Source organism: Schistocerca americana, chromosome X (assembly GCF_021461395.2).
Source record: "Schistocerca americana isolate TAMUIC-IGC-003095 chromosome X, iqSchAmer2.1, whole genome shotgun sequence".
Taxonomy (NCBI): Eukaryota; Metazoa; Arthropoda; class Insecta; order Orthoptera; family Acrididae; genus Schistocerca; species Schistocerca americana.
This window is the reverse complement of record NC_060130.1, coordinates 184,526,505-184,546,043: the sequence shown is the minus strand read 5'-3', so window position 1 is coordinate 184,546,043 and position 19,539 is coordinate 184,526,505. Positions and strand designations below refer to the sequence as shown.

At 42.7% G+C, this 19,539-nt stretch overlaps 1 protein-coding gene across 1 annotated transcript in view; it reads left to right on the top strand.

Moving 5' to 3' along the window:
* Window positions 1-19,539, top strand: part of LOC124555475 (DNA polymerase epsilon subunit 4) — a 66,194-nt gene that overhangs the window by 14,622 nt on the left and 32,033 nt on the right. The window contains exon 2 of the mRNA XM_047129400.1: window positions 18,192-18,413. Within this exon, the coding sequence (XP_046985356.1) occupies window positions 18,192-18,413 (222 nt within the window). The remainder of the gene's footprint in view (window positions 1-18,191; window positions 18,414-19,539) is intronic.

Genomic DNA, 19,539 nt, shown 5'->3' with positions numbered 1-19,539 from the left:
GTTTCTCTCTTCCTTTTGTGTTGAGTCTGGCCTTTGGCCTACGGTTTTAGATTGGGCTTTTTAGTGTGTCTCTTGGTGGTTGGCTTTTCTTTTCCATGGTCGGCCAACCACTGTAATACTCTGTGTGTTTTTAATTCCTCTTTTCTGGTCTTTTCTATGTCTTTCTTCTTCTATGTCATCCCATGTCGTCTCCGTTGCTTGTTTTTGTTCCTTGTGGACATTTCATGATCGTGGAAAATGGGACCGATGACCTTTGTAGTCTGATCCCTTCAATCCCCACAAACCAACCAACCTTTGACCCATGATGTACCAGTGTTGTGTAGGGATCACGTTCATAGAGGGCATCTTGGAAAATGTGTTGGCATTCTCTAGTGTGGGACATTTATGTTTTTCAATTATTTATGGGTGCTACTCATGAGTCATTGGACTTCTTGAGTGTTAAGTTAAGAGAACAATATTGACAGTGTTTTGTGGCAGTTTGTTAGGGAGTTATTTTGTTATTGGTGGTTATGGGCAATGCATTTGTTTTTTGGTATGGAATTAAAAGTGCAGAGTGTTGTTTACAGCTGATATTTAATTGCACGTTTTGGTTTTTGTTAATTACGGATATGGCAATGAACTTCACAAGCAGGCTCCTGCATGCTACAATGACAACATGTTAATCACGATTAAATTCCTACAATCATTTGATAAAATTGACAAATATGTGAAGTACAGTGTTTGTGGAGAAGGTATGAGATGCACCAAAGCTGCTGCATCTCGGACCATTATACAGTGTGATCCAAAAGTCGGTATAAATTTGAAAACTTAATAAACCACGGAATAATGTAGATAGAGAGGTAAAAAATTGACACATGCTTGGAATGACATGGGGTTTTATTAGAACAAAAGAAACAAAGTTCACAAAATGTCAGACGGATGGTGCTGGACAGCAAAACTGCTACCGTGACGGGTGAGAGGTACGCCGATACGTTACAGAATCACATCATCCCCTGCCTGGCTGATAAACACCTGCTGGAACGTACGATGTTTATGCAGGGTGGCTCTCCACCCCATATTGCTAGACACGTGAAAGATCTCTTGCGCCCGTCATTTGGTGATGATCGTGTGCTCAGACGCCACTTTCGTCATGCTTGGCCTCCCAGGCCCCCAACCTCAGTCTGTGCGATTATTGGCTTTGGGGTTACCTGAAGTCGCAAATGTATCGTGATCGACTGACATCTCTAGGGATCCTGAAAGACAACATCCGACGCCAATGCCTCACCATAACTCCGGACATGCTTTACAGTGCTGCTCTCAACATTATTCCTCGACTACAGCTATTGTTGACGAATGATGGACATATTGGGCGTTTCCTGTAAAGAACTTCATCTTTGCTTTGTCTTACTTTGTTATGCTAATTATTGCAATTCTGATCAGATGAAGTGCCATCTGTCGGATATTTTTTGAACATTTGTATTTTTTGGGTTCTAGTAAAACCCCATGTCATTCCAAGCATGTGTGTCAATTTGTACCTCTCTATCTACATTGTTCCGTGATTTATTCAGTTTTCAAATTTATACGGACTTTTTGATCACCCAGTATGTGGTGTTGTTGGTGTGACAAAAGAATGGTGTTATATCTGGAGTGGTTTCTGGTTTGAGAAGCCTAGGCTGGCCATTCAAGAGATTGGGTTAATGAAATATTATTTTTACTCTAGCTAGATTGCTAACTGTGTGTAATCTGACTTTGGTTATTAGTATGTTTTAGTTTCATTCATTTCCTGTAGTATGTAAAGTGTGGGTGTTAATGCACGTAATAGTGTTTCTTGTATATTGAAATTTATGTAAATGCAGGTTTTTTTTATGGATTAGTGCATTTTGTTGTTAGGTGTTGATAATTATGTGGTATTGTGATTTGTAGGGGTCATCATGTTTTTTTCTTACATGGGTGAGGTGAGGTAAGGTCTTTAATATTAATTATATTGGCTTGTTTTGGATTATGGTATTATGTGGTGTATCATTTGGCCCTCTGATTCCCACACTTGTCCCATTGGTTTCATGTTGTTTCTGCAGTTAAATATTTTTAGTGTTATTTGTCTGTCTGTGTGTGTATTAAGAGCTGTCATGGTCACCATATTTTATATGCTTGAAATAGGGGTGTCCACTATCTTGGTGATGTCAGGAGTCAAAGCTGGTGGGTTGTACTGCAGTCTTTGTGTCTGCCCACTTCATTTCAAGTGCCCAAGAAAAAGTATGTATTTTATGTTCAGGGAAGATCCTTTTGTAGGCCTGCAGTTTTGCAAGATTTGTCAAGCGTCTCTTTAGCTTTGTAATCTGACAATAATGATCAGAAAGGCCAAGAACATTTTAAAATATTTATAAATGTTCCGTATTGATATCTGTTAAGTACATGGTCTAACACTGGCATTGAGTTTTTGATACCCTAGAGGCAGTGTTTGATACCCTAGAGGCAGTGTTTGCTATTTGTGCCCTGCCAAAAGTGTTCAGAATGTTTAGGTAGTTATTACAAATTTTGCCCTTAATGCCTGTGTTAATTTACATGTCTCCACACAGGCCCTATTATTATGTGCATTTTGTGGGTGAGGCTACTTACAGGACTTAAGGTAATATGTTGAAGAAAGTGTCCACATGACCACTAGGTCAGCAATACACTTGCAGAATGATAATCTTCTTAGAGGTATGTAGCTTTGTTAGTTCAATGGCTGCCAATTCAAAGAATGAATTTCAAGAGTTAGCTGAATTTTCTCCATTAGGCTTGAGTCTAATACTTATCATCAGCAAATACAACTATTTTGCATCTTGTGTCATTGTGTACATTACCTGGGTTTGTTGATATGAAACACTGAATTGATTTATTTAAATGGCTGAAACCCAATTACCAACAAAGATGCTTGATACCCCAATATTTAAGCTTGTGGGTTGATCTGTACCAAGTGGTCCAGCACTGGTTGCTTGATCTCAGAAAATTGACATTAGCTGGCTGTATTCCCTCATGTTTGGTGCTAACAAACATATTTTTAAAATTTTTTATTGGATATCATTTAGAAACAGTGGCCATTTTTTTCAGACTGCTAGCAGTTTTTTGCATTTATAAGCATATGTGGTTTTTTAAATTATTCAGTAATAGGTTACCTCAGACCTTCGAAATAAGAAGCATGGAGTTCAGCATATGTTGGACTTGAAATTAAAACTGTGGTCACCTATCTGAATGTATTTGTAATGGCTCAATGTGGTGTAATGGTGTGTCGTTAAACTACACAGTATAGTTACTTTTTATAGAATGTCAATGGCGAGAACCTTACACTTAAAAGAATACACATTTTAAAAAAAGGCTTTTGAATTTTTTCATTCTTTGGCCTAAAATATCTGTGTTAGGGGACCACATAAAAATGTAGAAATTACACACTTACTAGACCTTTATATCAGAATTCAGTAAACATTTCAACTTTGATATTCAATGGGAAGTTGAGGAAAAAAATACCAAAGTGAGTCAGAAATGTGTTTCTTAGTATCTGCAATATGTGGACTAATGAATAAAGTTTATCAATTACGTAATTTAAACATATCTATGATAACTTTTTTTAAATGAGTCAACTAATTACTTTATCTTGTTCTCATCTTATTTGTTTTTGCTGCGTTGTTCATTGAACAACAGAAAAAGTTTGGGCATTTGGTGAAAAGTTGGCCCAGTTGCAGTTGTAAATTCCAGGGGAGACAGCTTCTTCAGTACATTTCTCACAGGCATCCAGACTTAATCCTTTCCAACTTTTTTGTAAGTGAGGTTCTTGGTTTTGGTGGGTGGTAAAATATAAGGTGCAAATCTTTGTTTTGACAAACAGTATTATCAACTTCAGCAATCCATCACTGTTTGCCACAAACAAAATCTGCTGTCTCCTTATTTGGAAGTGTCAGTGGTACATGTTTTCCACATTCATGTTCAGTATCATGGGCCGTTAAAGTGAACTTTGAGCAATTAAACAATTAAATGCTCGGGTGTCTTTAATCTTGTGACAATTATTGAATCTTTCCTCCAAGACCTTGGTGTAGAGTTCTTGTATTTCCTTGTATTTTACAAAAACATGGGTATTCCTTTTTACCTGTTCTTTACAGATTTTTTAAATTTCTCGAGGTGGCGAGATCTGATTCTCATAAGTCGACTGCAGACTAGCTTTTTTGACAGCTTGCTTTGTTGTATACCTGATGCCATCACACACGTTCTTCCCATGGTATGATGCAAAAAAAGTACCATTCTGCATCAAGTCCATGGTCTTCTTCGTGAAAGTGTGTGTGTGTGTGTGTGTGTGTGTGTGTGTGTGTGTGTGTGTGTGTGTGTGTGTGTGTATATAATTTTTGTTACATTGGCTTGCATCACCATCAGAGAATCTCTGTTGCATTGTGTTAAAGGTAGTCACTTATGGCACAAAAATTGTGACTCTTTATTTTAACTTCGTTTTTATAATAGAACACAAATGGATCGACTGTGGCGTGTTTGTTTACCCAATAGTGCCTTGTACTTCATCTTGAACAACAAAGGAATAGTTGCCAGATAAGTCAGCAAGAATGAAGCATTCATCAGTTTCCAAGGTTTGCATTTTGTCTTTCAGAAATTTACCCTGAGATTTGGCAATAAAAGATGCATTTTCGGGTTTTCAATGTAAGCTAAAAAAAGTTAAAAAAACTCTTCTCATGGTTTTGTAATTGTCAGAATTTCCATTCTGTCTTGTCACCCATTGTTTGTATTCTATATTGTTAGGCATGAAATTGTCTTCTTCAGATTCTTCAAGCATGTCAAGTAAAGCTTGTTTATTGGGACAGTATTGACATTTTCCCATGATCATACAATTGTCGCTGTCAATATTGCAAATTAGAAATTCCAAAAAGTCTTTATAGTTAACTCGAAGACTGTCCCCATCTATCATCTGGTGACACAGACTAACTCTTAACATTATGGGTATCAGATGCCCCTGCAACAGTACAGCATTTCAGTCTCAACTTGCAAAATTTTGACCTTCCAATTTTAATGTCAGAATTTTCTTTTTTGATTTCAGTGAATAGTTCATTTAAATTACACAATATTAACATTTTTTGTCTCTGAACCTTGGTACCATTTTCTGTCACAGTAACACAATCTTTTTAACCAGGCATGAAATGGCTGTGTCATCTTCATAAAACCTAATAACCTTTTCAATCATGTTTTAATCTATGCAGTTACTCATTTTTCTTCTGTAATGTGGGTAAAATTCCCTGCTCTTCAACCGCCTTGTTAATTTAACCAAACATGTTGACACATTAAGTTCATCACTAACTTTTGCTAAAGTCCAAGAATTTTGGTAGTAAACTGATAATCTTAACTTTATCCGCTTTGTTTGAAATATGAAATTTAGTTTTTAGCTTTTCCATCAAATCACCATATTTGCACGGAGAATTTTTAGAACTTCCATCTGCTTTAGTGCAACCTTTCTTTTGAAATGAAACTTCCAAATTCTTTTTGACAGTGGTTGACACTTTCTCAATTTTTGCATTCAGTGCAAAAAGGTCTTTTTTCTTCACTTAGTTCTCTAATTTTAGTTGCAGCTGATACACTTAGGATTTCAGAAGCTAAATCCACTTTTTCTATAGTTTCTGGTGAGTCACAAAGTTCTATAACTGAACTAACATGATCCCTTTATTGTTAGTGACAAATATCTTAGAATAACATGTTGGACATAATGAATTTCCCAGTATTATATTGACAAAAGGGCTTTTATTTTTAGAATAGTGATAATTTTTTCTCTCAGACCTTCTGTTACAGGCTCCTTATGTTTCTTAAAAGGGTCCAAGCAAGACAGGCCAAAAAGATGATGAAATTTCTGTAAGTATTTAATTTCATGCTATTTTGCTATTTGCAAGTTGGGTTAACCTCTGGAGCCAACACTTCAGTGAAACAACACTTTTTCTTCTTCATTGTAGGCTTCAATTAAAGTAATGTCTTTAGGAAACACACTACTCACACTTTCAAGGCAAGCTTCATTAATAAGAACACCAATAGAACACTGGGACTTCATTGTTAAACTGCACACTTCAAAAGCTTATTGTTATCTAAGTGTGAGTGACAGATGTTGGTGGAAGGGGGAAGACAACACACAGACTTACACAGGCTTGTCTGTGAACCCATACAGTCTTGCAGATGCTGTCTGCTAGCCTGTTGTAACTTCCTGCAGAGAATTGTTTCAATAAATTATCATTTATTACTTTAACTTCATGGGTTTTTTCGTGCATTTAAATTGTATGATTGATATACCTCACTCCAGTTGCTACTCGACGTATAGTGGCTAGTGGAGATAATGAGTCGCAGATAGGCACAACTAAGAGACTGTCAGAAAGTGAGCTTTTGGCCAACAAAGACCTTGTTAGCTGAAAGCTCACTTTCTGACAGTCTTTTTGTTGTGACTATCTGCAACTCAGCATCTCCACTGTATGGTGAGTAGCAACTATCCTTTTCATGATATTGTTACATTCCATCCTCGATTTTCCATTGTTTGATATACTGTAGTCCATTAGTCCAGAGATTGCAGATATTAAGAAACATATTTTTGATTCATATTGGTAATTTTTTTCATAACTTCCCATTGAATCTCAGAGTTGAAATTTATACTGAAGTTTGATATCATAAAGGTCTGTTAAGTATGTAATTTTCTGGTTTTTATTTGGTCCCCTAACAAAGATATTTCAGGCCAAAGAATGAAAAAATTAAAAAATCCTTTTTTTTAAAAAAAAAAAAAAAAAAAAAGCTTGTCACCATTAATACTCTGTAAAAAGTAACTATACTGTGTAGTGTAGTAGTGCACAAAATATTATGGATGATAAATTACTACTCCTTTGGAAAAATGCTGTTCAGAAATTGAGTTTTTCGTAATTTTGACCAGTAAGTTTGAACCATTACAAATACATTAAGGAATCCATCCTATGCCAACCTATTCATGGGCCATTTAGAGGAATCCTTCCTAAACATCTAGAATCCTAAACACCTCACCTGGTTCAGATTCATTGATGACATCTTTGCGATCTGGATTGGTGGTGAGGACACACAGTCCACATGCCTCCAGAACCTCAACAATTTGTCTCCCGTTTGCTTCACCTGGTACTACTCAAGCCACCTTCCCAGATGTTGACCTCCACCTCAAAGGTGGCTTCATCAGTACCTCCGTCCATATCAAACCTACTAACCACCAGCAATATCTCCACCTTGACAGCTGCCATACATTCTATACCAGGAAGTCCCTTCCATACAGTCTAGCCACCCGCGGTCGCCGCATCTGCAGTGATGAGCGGTCCCTCTCAAAATATACCAAGGCTCTCACTGAAGCCTTTACAGACTGTAATTATCCTCCCAACAAAAACAAATCTCCCATGCCTTATCTTCCCAGTCTCCCACCACCTCCCAGTCCCACTGTCCGGCCACAGAGGAGCATTCCCTTCGTAACTCAGTACCACCCAGGACTGAAGCAACTGAATTAAATTCTCCATCAGGGTTTCGACTACCTGTCATCGTGCCTTGAAATGAGAAATGTCCTGCCCACTATTGTTCCCACACCTCCCACAGTGGTATTCCGCCATCCACCGAACCTACACAATATACTCGTCCATCCAACCTACGCAATATACTCGGCCATCATTACACAATGCCTGTTCCCAACCGTGTACCTCATGGCTCATACCCCTGTAATAGACCTAGATGCAAGACCTGTCCCATACACACCACCACCACCACCACCACCACCACCACCACCACCTGCTCCAGTCCAGTCACAAACATCACCTATACCATCAAAGGCAGTCATGTGATCTAAAAGTGAAGCTGCAACCACTGTGCTGCATTTTATGTGCGCATTACAACCAGCAAGCTGTCTGTCCGCATGAATGGCCACCGACAAACTGTGGCCAAGAAACATGTGGACCACTTTGTTGCTGAGTCACTGCCAAACATGACATCCTTCACTTCAATGACTACTTCGCAGCCAGTGCCATACGAGTCCTTCCCACCAACACCAGCTTTTCTGAATTGCTCAGATGGGAACTTTCCCTACAATTTATCTTACATTTCCATAACCCTCCTGGCCTCAACCTTTGTTAGTCATTATCCTCTCCCATCCAGCCCCTTCCCTGTTCCCATTCCAGTACTACACAGCCCTCATTCCACCATTGCACTGAGTCCTTCCACTTCTCTCCTTTCCCACTACTTCCTCCCACCTCTCCCGTGCCCTCTGCCTAACCTACCGTCTGCACATAGCTGCCCTACCCTGTCTCCATGTTATCGCTGCGTGCTCCCCACCAGTGTGTCATTGTCCGCCACCCCTCCCCTACTATCCCTCCCCTCCCCTTCCCTGCCCCAGCCTCCTCCTTACCCTCACCCAGTCGCCACACCCATCATGCACTGGTGCTGCTGCTTGCGACTGCTGGCTCTGTGTGTGTGTGTGTGTGTGTGTGTGTGTGTGTGTGTGTGTGTGACAAAGGCCTTACTGGCTGAAAGCTTCCTTTGTGGCAGGCTTTTTGTTGTGCTTATCTGTGATTCATCTTCTCTGCTATATGGTCACTGTAATTCGGGATAGATGAAGCATTTTAATTTTTGACGTACGTTACTGAAAATTGGTATTGAAGAGACTCTCTCTCTCTGGCTTCCCATCTCCTCCATATATATGGTCCAGCTGTGGACACAGTGGCACCGATATCAGTAGATTCCGCTGATGGCTGACATCCTCTGAAGGTGACTGTTCTTTCAAAATCAGTATGTCACAAAACTGATCTCATAGCTTGATCATACTAATTTCAGACGAGAGTCGGCAAAATTCAGATCAGTTTGTTTGATCCGGTCAGATCGGTTGACGCAACACTAAATATGGACTGTGAAAAGGTGAGAAGTTTAGTCAGAAAAAGAGTTTGTGGTGTCCAGGGGGATGAGAAATATCACAATCGAGATATAGTTTGAGATCTGTGGACTGAAATCACAAGCTTCTTGGAAACTGCAAGACGAAATTTTTCTCAAAAATTTAGGCTTTAAGTATAACCTCAAAAATAATTTGTTAAAGTGGGAAGTGTGACATATCTGGTGTTTAAAGTCACTGTGGTGGCTCTTTTTTTTTCTGTTTTGGTGGGGGATGGGGGGGGGGGGGGGGCTGACATTAGGTGCCTACAGATTAATATTATTACTTACTGGGATTTTAATACCAGTAGGAGGGTGATTGTGTTACATCAAGTTGTTTGCAAATGTAATATGGATTACCACTTTTCAGTGCTTTGTGGTCAGAGTATCTTATTCTGAACTTCATTTGTCTTTCACACACGTGCTGAGTGACAGTCATTGAAGAATTGAAGATTACTTGACGTATGTCTGCACGACTTCAAATAAATTGAACATAATTGTGTCTGTAATCTTGTTTTTCAAGGCCACCGTGAGGTCTTGATTATGTTGCAGAATGTTTTTCGCTTCATATGTTTGTAAAGCTTGTCCTCATTCACATGCATTCAAAATCCGCATTGCAGCACTCATCTCAAAGCACAGAAGCATCATAATATCCCTGCACTAACAGGTTAAAATGGAACTTGCTTCAGACATAGAACAGATTCTAACCTAGACTAATTTCCTTGACCCTGCCAAAAATTGATGGAGGAGATCAAACCCAGTGTAACCAAGCTGTTACCGGGCAACCTCTGGCGACAGCTTCTGGGTGCCACTGTGAAATGCAACCTTAGGAGTGGTGACGGCTTGTTTTCATATTGTCCACCAGTCACCTCCACCTCTGGAGCCAACCAGGTTGCGATTCTCGTCATGGCCATGAGATATCTTTCCATAACCCATCAAACAGATTTTTACATTTATATTACACGCTTAGTATTTCAATTACAATATTAACTCTTTCTTAGTTCATTTCTCGATGTACGCAACTCCTGGTGCGAACAGCTGAGAATATATGTTTTTGTACTGAGAAAAACGCTCCAGTAACAAATGGGCCATTCAACTGTATACTCTTACTATTTTCCAAGATACTGAATTTGTTACTTAATTTAATCTGATATGCGTTGCTATTCTTAATAGTGCTATAATCTGCATTTCTGATTTTGTGCCTGATTAAGCTTCTTTCTCTCTAGTTTTGTAACTGTTCTTTTACTCTTCATCTTTCTAATGTATGATATTTTGGAAGTCTAAAATAATTTAGGAATGTCACCTTCTATACAATTCCTTTATTTTTTGATAGTGTTTATAGCAACTTCCATTTGTATTACCATTGATTTTTTTTTTTCCAATTTTATATTTGTCTACGGGGGTTGAATAAAAAGTAATGCCTCCACCGTCGTTAATTGGGTTTTGATGGGAATATTTTAACAAGTGCAGAAATAATCCTTAGAATGTGAACTTTAATTACCAATTAGAATGTGAACTTTAATTACCAATGTTCACTTTTCCACATAATCACCAGCCAATTGGATACATTTCTGCCAATGATGAAAAAGTTTTCTGAAGCCATCACGGAAGTAGTAGACACTCTATTTCCACAACCACAGTCTCACAGCTCTCTCAACGTCTTCATCAGAAGCATAATGATGTCCCTGTAGATCGTCTTTCATTATCAGGAACCAATGGAAGTCAGACTGTGCTAAATCTGGACTGTATGGAGGATGCCGTACGGTGGTGAGATTCAGTCTTTGAAGTTCTGCTGTGGTGGCACCTGAAGTGTGTGGTTTGGCATTGTCATGCTGCAGGAAAACTTTTCCCTTTTCCTTTCGGAACTCTTAGCCATCGTTTCAGAGTTCGCAGCATTGCAATGTAACGCTCTGTATTTATTGTTGTTCCATGATCAAGGAAATCAACATGGATAACACCATCTGCATCCCAGAACACTGTGGCCATGAGTTTTCCAGCTGAGGTCTGTGTCTTGAATTTCTTTTTCTGGGGGCGAGTCTTTGTGTCGATATTCCATAGACTGACGTTTCGTCTCTGGGTTGTAATGGTGTACCCAATGGTGTCACAATTGAATGGAGAAAAGCATCACCTTCATTCTCGTAACGCGAGAGGAGTTCCTGGCAAGTTTCAAGTCTGTGCGCTTTCGTTTCAGGAGTCAGCATCCGAGGTACCCATCGTGCACAGATCTTCCAATAGCCAAACAAAGCAATAATGTGACCCACACGTTCCTGTGAAATACTGATTGTGCTTGCAATTTCTCTCTGAGTGATACAACAATCGTCCTGAAGCAATCTGCCAACATTTTCCTTGTGAAACTCGGTGGATGCTGTCACAGGACGTTAAACTCTTTGTTTGTCGCGCAACATCTTTAAACTTACTTCCCCAACAATGCACAGTACTCGCATCAACACACTCACCATAAACTGCCTTCATTCTCTGATGAATCTCCTTTGGGGTGACACCTTGCGCTGTCAAGAATTCAATGACTGCATGTTGCTTAAATCACATAGACCGGCCGTCTGCGTAAGGTCCTATACTTTACACTGTAACAACACAACCGTTCAGTGCTAAGGTTTCCCGCCAACTGGAGCTGTAGAGAAGAGGCTACGGATCAAGCCGCATACTAATGCTGCCAACTGATGAAGAGTTATGAAGATGGAGGCATTACTTCTCCGTCAACCCTCGTAGTTTGAATGAAGATTTTAAGGGTAAACATGTTTTTCTTCTTCATAAATTATAGGAATGGATGGCCTCTTATAATATGTGCTGTCATATTCAAAATTTCCCACATAAAAAGTGTTGTTTGGTTTTTGTCTTACTTCCACATCAAAATCTCCCAATTCTTGAAGTAGTATTTGCTGTCATTTGAGAGTTTGTATAACTATTAGTAGAGCTGATCTACTTCCTGAATATAATGTGCACTTATAATTGGAACTATATTCTAACAGCATTTTTATAGCTTTTCAAATTATGAGTGTAGTGTCGTTGGTGGTGAATATAACGAGAGGCTGGCACGAGAGCCCAACTTACTAAAAGGAGTCTTACATGTTTCAGCCTTATGTGATGGTCCCCTGTAGGGTTTGACCTCCATTCTTTAAAATTTTCCCAAAGAGCGAGCCAATTGGGGAAGGGCGCCTTACGTCGTGCATTGTGTCAATCGTGCTTTGAGATATTCAGCCCACTTTCTCGTCGTCACATTGCAGTCCCACCCATTCTCCATCCCTTGGGCGAGGACACCTTCCTGAGTGAGTTTTCCACCAAACACTATGCAGTCTCGCATTCTGCGTCGACGATGACTATGGACTTCTTTGCACCTTATATCCAGCACTGCAGCCAGTCCGTTTTGGTGGGGCTGCCATGTACCATGTTGGTTGTCGCCCCCTCACCACACAGGGATCGATCTGCTGATGCCTGCGCCATTAACTCTCCACATATGCCAAGGGGTAGATGTCCATCCCCCTGGGGCATCAGGACTCCCAGCAATGGCCGTCCTGCCAGGTGGCCTTTGCTGCGGCTGGGTGGTGTCCGTGGGGAGGGCCCCTGGTCAGAGTGGGTGACATCAGGACGGATGATACGCGATGAAGCATAGTCCATCATCTCTTGCTGGTGGTGAAACACCAGCAGTCTCTAAGCGTTTACAAGCTGAATTCAGTGCACAGAAGTACGGCCCTAAATTGTTACTCCCCCTGGCCACACCATGGTTGGAACGTCAGGCTAAGGATGGCAGCGGATCTTATTCACCCCGGTACCTTGTATGTTGGAGACCTGATGGGGAATCTGTCATGACAATGAAGCCTCAGTTTTTTGTTGAGCATTTAGAGGACAAGTTTGGGGAGGTGGAGGGCTTGTCCAAAATGAGGTCTGGGCCAGTCTTGATCAAAACAGCATCCTCTGCTCAGTCACAGGCTTTACTCACTTGTGACAAGCTGGGGATATTTCTATAACCATCATGCCTCATTGATACTGTGGTCTTTAGTGCAGAGACTGGTTTGATGCAGCTCTCCATGCCACTCTATCCTGTGCAAGCTTTTTCATCTTCCAGTACCTACTGCAATCTACATCCTTCCGAATCTGTTTAGTGTATTCATCTCTTGGTCTCCCTCTACAATTTTTAACCTCCGCGCTGTTAAGCTGTGCCACAAATTTTTCTTCTCCCCAATTCTAGCTAATACCTCCTCATTAGTTATGTGATCTACCCATAAGAGTTTAAATATGGTCCAGGGTATCATATTTCACAGGGACCTTCTTTTGCAGTCTGACGATGAGCTGCGCACCAATTTAGAGCGGCGAGGTGTACATTTCTTCCGGCGTGTCAACTGGGGTCCGAGGAATAATCAGGTTGCTACTGGTGCCTTCATCCTGGCCTTCGAGGGCGATACATTGTTCAAGAAGGTCAAGGCGATGGTCTACTGGTGTGATGTGAAGCCATATATCCCTCCCTCAATGCGGTGCTTTAAGTGCTGGAAGTCTGCATCCTGCACGTATGACATCTTATGCCGCCGCCACAACAGTTTTGGCACCATCAGCTCCGCCAACCCAAGTCACCTCTCAGAGCTGGAATACTAAACCTGTCCCCTTGATGGTGGGGGGCATTTCCCTCGTTGCTCCTGCACCACCTACTTCGGGAGCACCCCCCCTCCCCCCCCCCCAACCATCGAGGATGTCCGTCCCCACTTCTAAGCCGGAGAAGCGTAAGTCTTCTTCGGCTTCTCTCACTAGGAAGGGGTCCCTTGGGTAACTCCCTTCCCAGGTTTCTGCTATTGGGAAAATGATACCTGCAAATAGCTGAAGAGCCCAAAAGCAGCTGGTCATAGAGCTTCACGTTCATCCTCAGTCGCGGTCACTGAGCCAGTGAATTCCTCCAAGCAAGGGAAACCCAAGCAGCAGCGAGAGAAATCCAAAAAGAAAACCCCTAAGACCAAGGAAAATGGGGTGGCACCCACACCACCGCTATCTACAAGCTCTGCATCTGAGGATGGGGTGGAGATTTTGGCATCCACTGAGGACCTAGATCTCGCCAGACCCTCAGACAATGGATATAGACTGCTCAGGCAATAAGTTGGTGGCATCAGGTGACCCTGAGGTGTAAACTACCTCATTGAATGTTCCATGCCTTCCCAGTCTCACGATGTCGTCATCCTCCAGTGGAATTGCGGCATTTTTTTCCACCATCTGGCTGAGCTACGGCAACTGTTAAGCTTAACACCTGCTATCTGCATTGCCCTCCAGGAAACGTGGTTGCCGGCAATGCAGACCGCTGCCCTCTGTGGCTATAAGGGACATTGCAGGAATGTAGCGACAATAATAGTGTCAGGTGGAGTTTGCATTTGTCCTAAACTCAGTCTAGTGACACTGTTCCCATTCAAACCTCTCATGAAGCTGTGGCTGTCAGAATAAGCATGACAGAGGAAATAACTGTCTGCAGCGTATATCTTCCTCCAGATGGTGCAGTACCCCTGAATGTATTAGCTGCACTGATCTACTCCCTAAACCTTTCCTACTTTTGGGAGATTTTAATGCCCATAACCCTCTTGTGGGGTGGCATTGTGCTTACTGGCCAAGGCAGAGATGTCGACACTTTAATGGCTCAGCTCAACCTCTGCCTCTTAAATACTGCGGCCGCCACACATTTCAGTGTAGCTCAAGGTAGTTAATCAGCCATTGATTTATCAATTTGCAGCCCAGAACTTCTCCCATCTATCCACTGGAGAGCACATGATGACCTGTGTGGTAGTGACCGCTTCCCTATCCTCCTGTCACTGCCCCAGTGTCAGGCACAAGGACGCCTGACCAGATGGGTTTTGAACAAGGCGGACTGGGAAACTTTCACCTCTGCTGTCATCGTTGAATCTCCCCAACACTGTAACATCGAAGTGATGGTTGAGCAGGTGGCTATAACAATTGTTTCTGCAGCAGAAAACGCGATCCCTCGCTCTTCAGGGTGCCCAAGGCGTAAGGCAGTTCCTTGGTGGTCATCAGAAGTTGCTGAAGCAATTACGGAACATTGGCGAGCTCTACAGTAGCATAAGTGGCACCTTTCCCTGGAGCAACTCGTAGCCTTTAAATGGCTCCGTACCTGTGTTTGCCAATTTAGCAAATGACGGAAGCAGGAGTGTTATGAGAGATATGTCTCGACCAATGGGTGCCATACGTCACCTTCCCAAGTCTGGGCGAAGATCAAACGTGTTTTCGGGTACCAGGCCCCAACAGCTGTTCCCGGTGTTACCATAAATGGCGAGTTATGTACCGACACAAACGCGATTGCCGAGCCCTTTGCCGAGCCCTTTGCCGAGCCTATGCATTGGAGAATTACCCCTCAGCCTTTCGCACACTCAAATGGCACCTGGAAGCGAACATCCTCTCATTCACTACATGTCACAATGAATCCCATAACGTTCTGTATTGACTCTCTCTCTCTCTCTCTCTCTCTCTCTCTCTCTCTTATTTTTAGTGGCCATTAACGGTCTAGCAGCAGCTGTTGGGGCCCTCCTTCGCACCTTCTCTGTCTGCAGATGACTTCTACATTTCGTACTGCTGCTCCAGTACTGTTGTTGCTGAGTGGTTCCTCCAGGGAGCCATCCACAAGGCCAGTCATGGGCTCTAGCCCACGGCTTCTAGTTTTCATTTCGTACTGCTGCTCCAGTACTGTTGTTGCTGAGTGGTTCCTCCAGGGAGCCATCCACAAGGCCAGTCATGGGCTCTAGCCCACGGCTTCTAGTTTTCAGCTGCAAAGTCATGTATCGTGAACTTCTGTCGATGTCATACCGTTCATAGGGAACCTGCACTTTACCGTAATGACAATCCACTCACTATAGTGGAGAGAGATCAATTCCTAGGACTGGTTTTTGACACTTGATTGACTTGGCTTCCCTATCTCCATCAGCTGAAGCAGAAGTGCTGGCAGCACCTCAACGCCCTCTGTTGTCTGAGCAACACCAGTTGGTGTGCAGATCGCTCTACGCTGCTGCAGCTCTACAGAGGCCTTGTCCAATCCCGAATTGACTATTGGAGTGTGGTTTATGGTTTGACAGCGCCCTCAGCGTTGCATTTCCTTGACCCTGTGCACCACTGTGGGGTTCGATTAGCGACAGGAGCTTTCAGGATGAGTCCGGTGACCAGCATACTGGTGGAGGCTGGTGTCCCTCCACTGCAGATCAGACATGCGCAACTGCTCGCCAGTTACGCAGCACACTATCATAGTTCCCCTGAGCATCCGAATTACCATCTCCTTTTCCCGCTGACAGCAGATCATCTCCCGCATCGGCGGCCCAGGTCGGGACTAAAGATTGCGATTCGCGTGCAGTCCCTTCTCTCAGAACTGGACTCCTTCCCTGTACCACCTCTACTTGCAGTCTGATCATGTACGCCTCCATGGTGTACGACTCGTCCGCAGCTTCCTCTGGACCTTTCACGTGGCCCTAAGGACTCTGTTAACCCTGCGGCTCTCCGCTGTCATTTCCTCTCAATTTTTTACATGTTCCGGGGCTCTGAAGTGGTTTACACCGACAGCTCGATGGCTGATGGTCAGGTAGGCTTTGTGTATGTTCATGGAGAGGACATATGGAACAGCACTCCTTGTCAGATGGCTGCAGTGTTTTCACTGCAGAGCTGGCAGCCATATCTTGTGCCCTTGAGCACATCTGCTCATGCTCTGGAGCATCATTTCTGCTCATTTCATTGAGAAGACTACAAGCTATCGACCAGTGCTACCTTCACCTTCTTCTGATAGCGTCCATCCAGGTGTCCGTCTATGCCCTGGAACGGTCCCGTCATTCAGTGGTGTTTGTGTGGACCACTGGACATGTCGGAATCCCAGTCAATGAACTTGCTGACAGGCTAGCTAAACAGGCGACGCGGAAACCACTTCTGGAGATGAGCATCTCCGAAGCTGGCCTGTGTTCTGTCTTACGCCGCAGGGTTCTGGGAGACAAAATGGCATAACAGTACACACAAGAAGCTGCGTATCTTTAAGGAAACAATGAATGTGTGGAAGTCTTCCATGCAGTTTTCTCGCAGGGAATCACTTCTCCGTTGCCGGCTCCGCATTGGCCATACGTGGCTAATACATGGTCACCTACTATGTCGCGAGGACCCACCTCAGTGTCGCTGTGGCTCCCAAATGAGTCGTCCACCTCTTGCTGGACTCCCACTTGTAGCTGCACTGCAACAGACTTTTAACTTTCCCATCACCCTGCCTTTGGTGTTGGGGGACAAGGCCTCCACAGCAGCTATAGTCTTACATTTTATCTATGAGAGTGGGTTTTATACTTCATGTTGGTTTTAGTGCATGTCCTTTGTCCCTCTGTATCACCCTAGTGCTTTTAGGGTGGAAGTTTTAATGTGGTGAAGAGTGGCTGGCTTCTCCTTTTTATTCTCTTCGTCGGCCAGCCAGTGTAATTTCCTTTCTTGTTTTACTCTCTTCTGTTTCTAGCATCTGTTGTTTTCTTGTCCTCTTTTGTTCCTTTTAGGGTTCGTTGCCTTTCCTTTGTTCTTGTGGTTTTTCCTCAATTTCCGTTTTGTGTTATATGTCTCATCCATTTTAGTCTCTCACGTGTGGCATTGTTTTATTAGGAACAAGGGACCAATGACCTTGTACTTTGGTCCCTTCCCCCCTGTTTTAAACCAACTAAACTCAACCCTGTCTTTCGATGTTTACAATTTTTCGGTTGTTAGATGCTGTACCTACTAGCATTCAACCATACATACATGTCCCTTGTACTATGTAACTGTGTGTTACATGAGTACATGTTATCATCTTCAGTTATTCCCATGTTGACTCTTAACTCGTGTTATCTGCGTTTTGTGTTCCACAAGAAATAAGACCATTACATACAGGCCATGGCACCAACTTCTGAGATTCAGAGGAATTTGAAGTGATCTGTTTAGAACAGAAAATGCATGAACATTTTTGCACAGTTTGTATTTCACGCATAGTACATGCATCAGAGCTTTGCATATGGTAGTGCACCAGCAGTGCCTGTAAGTATGCCAACAAATATTAAGGTTACTTGTATTATGCCTTTGTAGCAGTACATTTATGCTGCCAGGATGACTTTCTGATAAACACACTTTTGTCTGAAATTGACTCAGAAATACCTAGTAATAACTACAGTATTAATGTTGTTGCAAACATTCATTTCTATTGTATTATGAGCCTTGTAGTGTATAAAAACCTTAGAAACTAATGCTCTTTCACAAATATTATCAGTTAAGAAAAGTAATGGCTTGACACTACTATTATATTTTTCTAGAATGGAAAGGAAAAGACATTACCCATACAAGAGAATTTGGAGAAAGCTGATGACGACTTGCCCACAGATGAGCAGCCATACGGTAATGCAAATAATGACCAGGCAGATAAAGCAGAGAAACTGGTCCGTTTGCCTATTGGGAGAATTAAACACTTGATGAAAATGGATCCTGATGTTTCTCTTGCCACACAAGAAGCAGTTTTCCTAGTAGCAAAAGGAACTGTAAGTTTTATTGATTAATTATGCTATAAATTAATTTTATTGTTGCTAGTTCTGGAAATTTAGAGTTGTATTGCCACTTTGTATAATGTTGTACTGGCAAAATTTGACTCGGACCTCTTGAACATACCATTTTATAAGACACTGACTTTGTAACAGTAATTACATATTCCATGAAGTTTTGAGATTGCAGCCAGATGGCATCAACTACTTGTCAGCTGAAATATCATGTCAACTATTCAGCCACCTTCAGGTGAGTGTTTTGCACTGAAGACTGCTGTTTGACATCACTAACTTCTTACCTAAAGCTGCACGGAGACGCATTTGCAAAGGTAGCTGCTACGTGAAAGACTTCTGTTGAGTTTAGTGCAGTCTTCAAAAAATTGCTCCACATATGCAGTGCAGGCACATGTGTAATGGTGATCATACATGTATGCTCCCTCCCCCCTGCGGGTCCGGGGATTAGAATAGGCCCGCGGTATTCCTGCCTGTCGTAAGAGGCGACTAAAAGGAGTCCATCCCCCTCACGGGGGTAGTTCGCGCCTGCGTCCGGAGACGGACGGTTCCACGACCTATCATCGTGGTCCTTTTGGTTTTTTCACTTCTCGTTTCTTCCTTCCTTTTGTTGGTTCCTTTCTTTGCTCTTCTCCACCTCACTGTCTTCCTTACTCTTTCCCTTGCCTTCTCCTTGCCTTCTCATTGCCTTTTTCTCCTTGCCTTCTCATTGCCTTTTTCTCCTTGCCTTCTCATTGCCTTTTTCTCCTTGCCTTCTCATTGCCTTTTTCTCCTTGCCTTCTCATTGCCTTTTTCTCCTTGCCTTCTCATTGCCTTCTTCTCCTTGCCTTCTTATTGCCTTCTTCCCGTTGCTTTCTCATTGCCTTCTTCTCCTTGCCTTCTCTGGTCTCCGCCTCGGCGTTTGAGACAGTCTGTCCTCTTTCTCCCTCTCTCTCTTCTTTTTCCTCTTCTTCCTTCCTCCCTGTGCGTGTCTGAAGGCCGACCCACGCGTTCGCACGCGTAGCCGGTGACGGGGTAACGCGTAAGTCCCCGCCCTGGGTAGACATGTAAGGCACGCGCGTACCCCCTGGTAAAGGCCAGGCCCGGGGAGGGGTGATTGCCTGAGCTGATACCT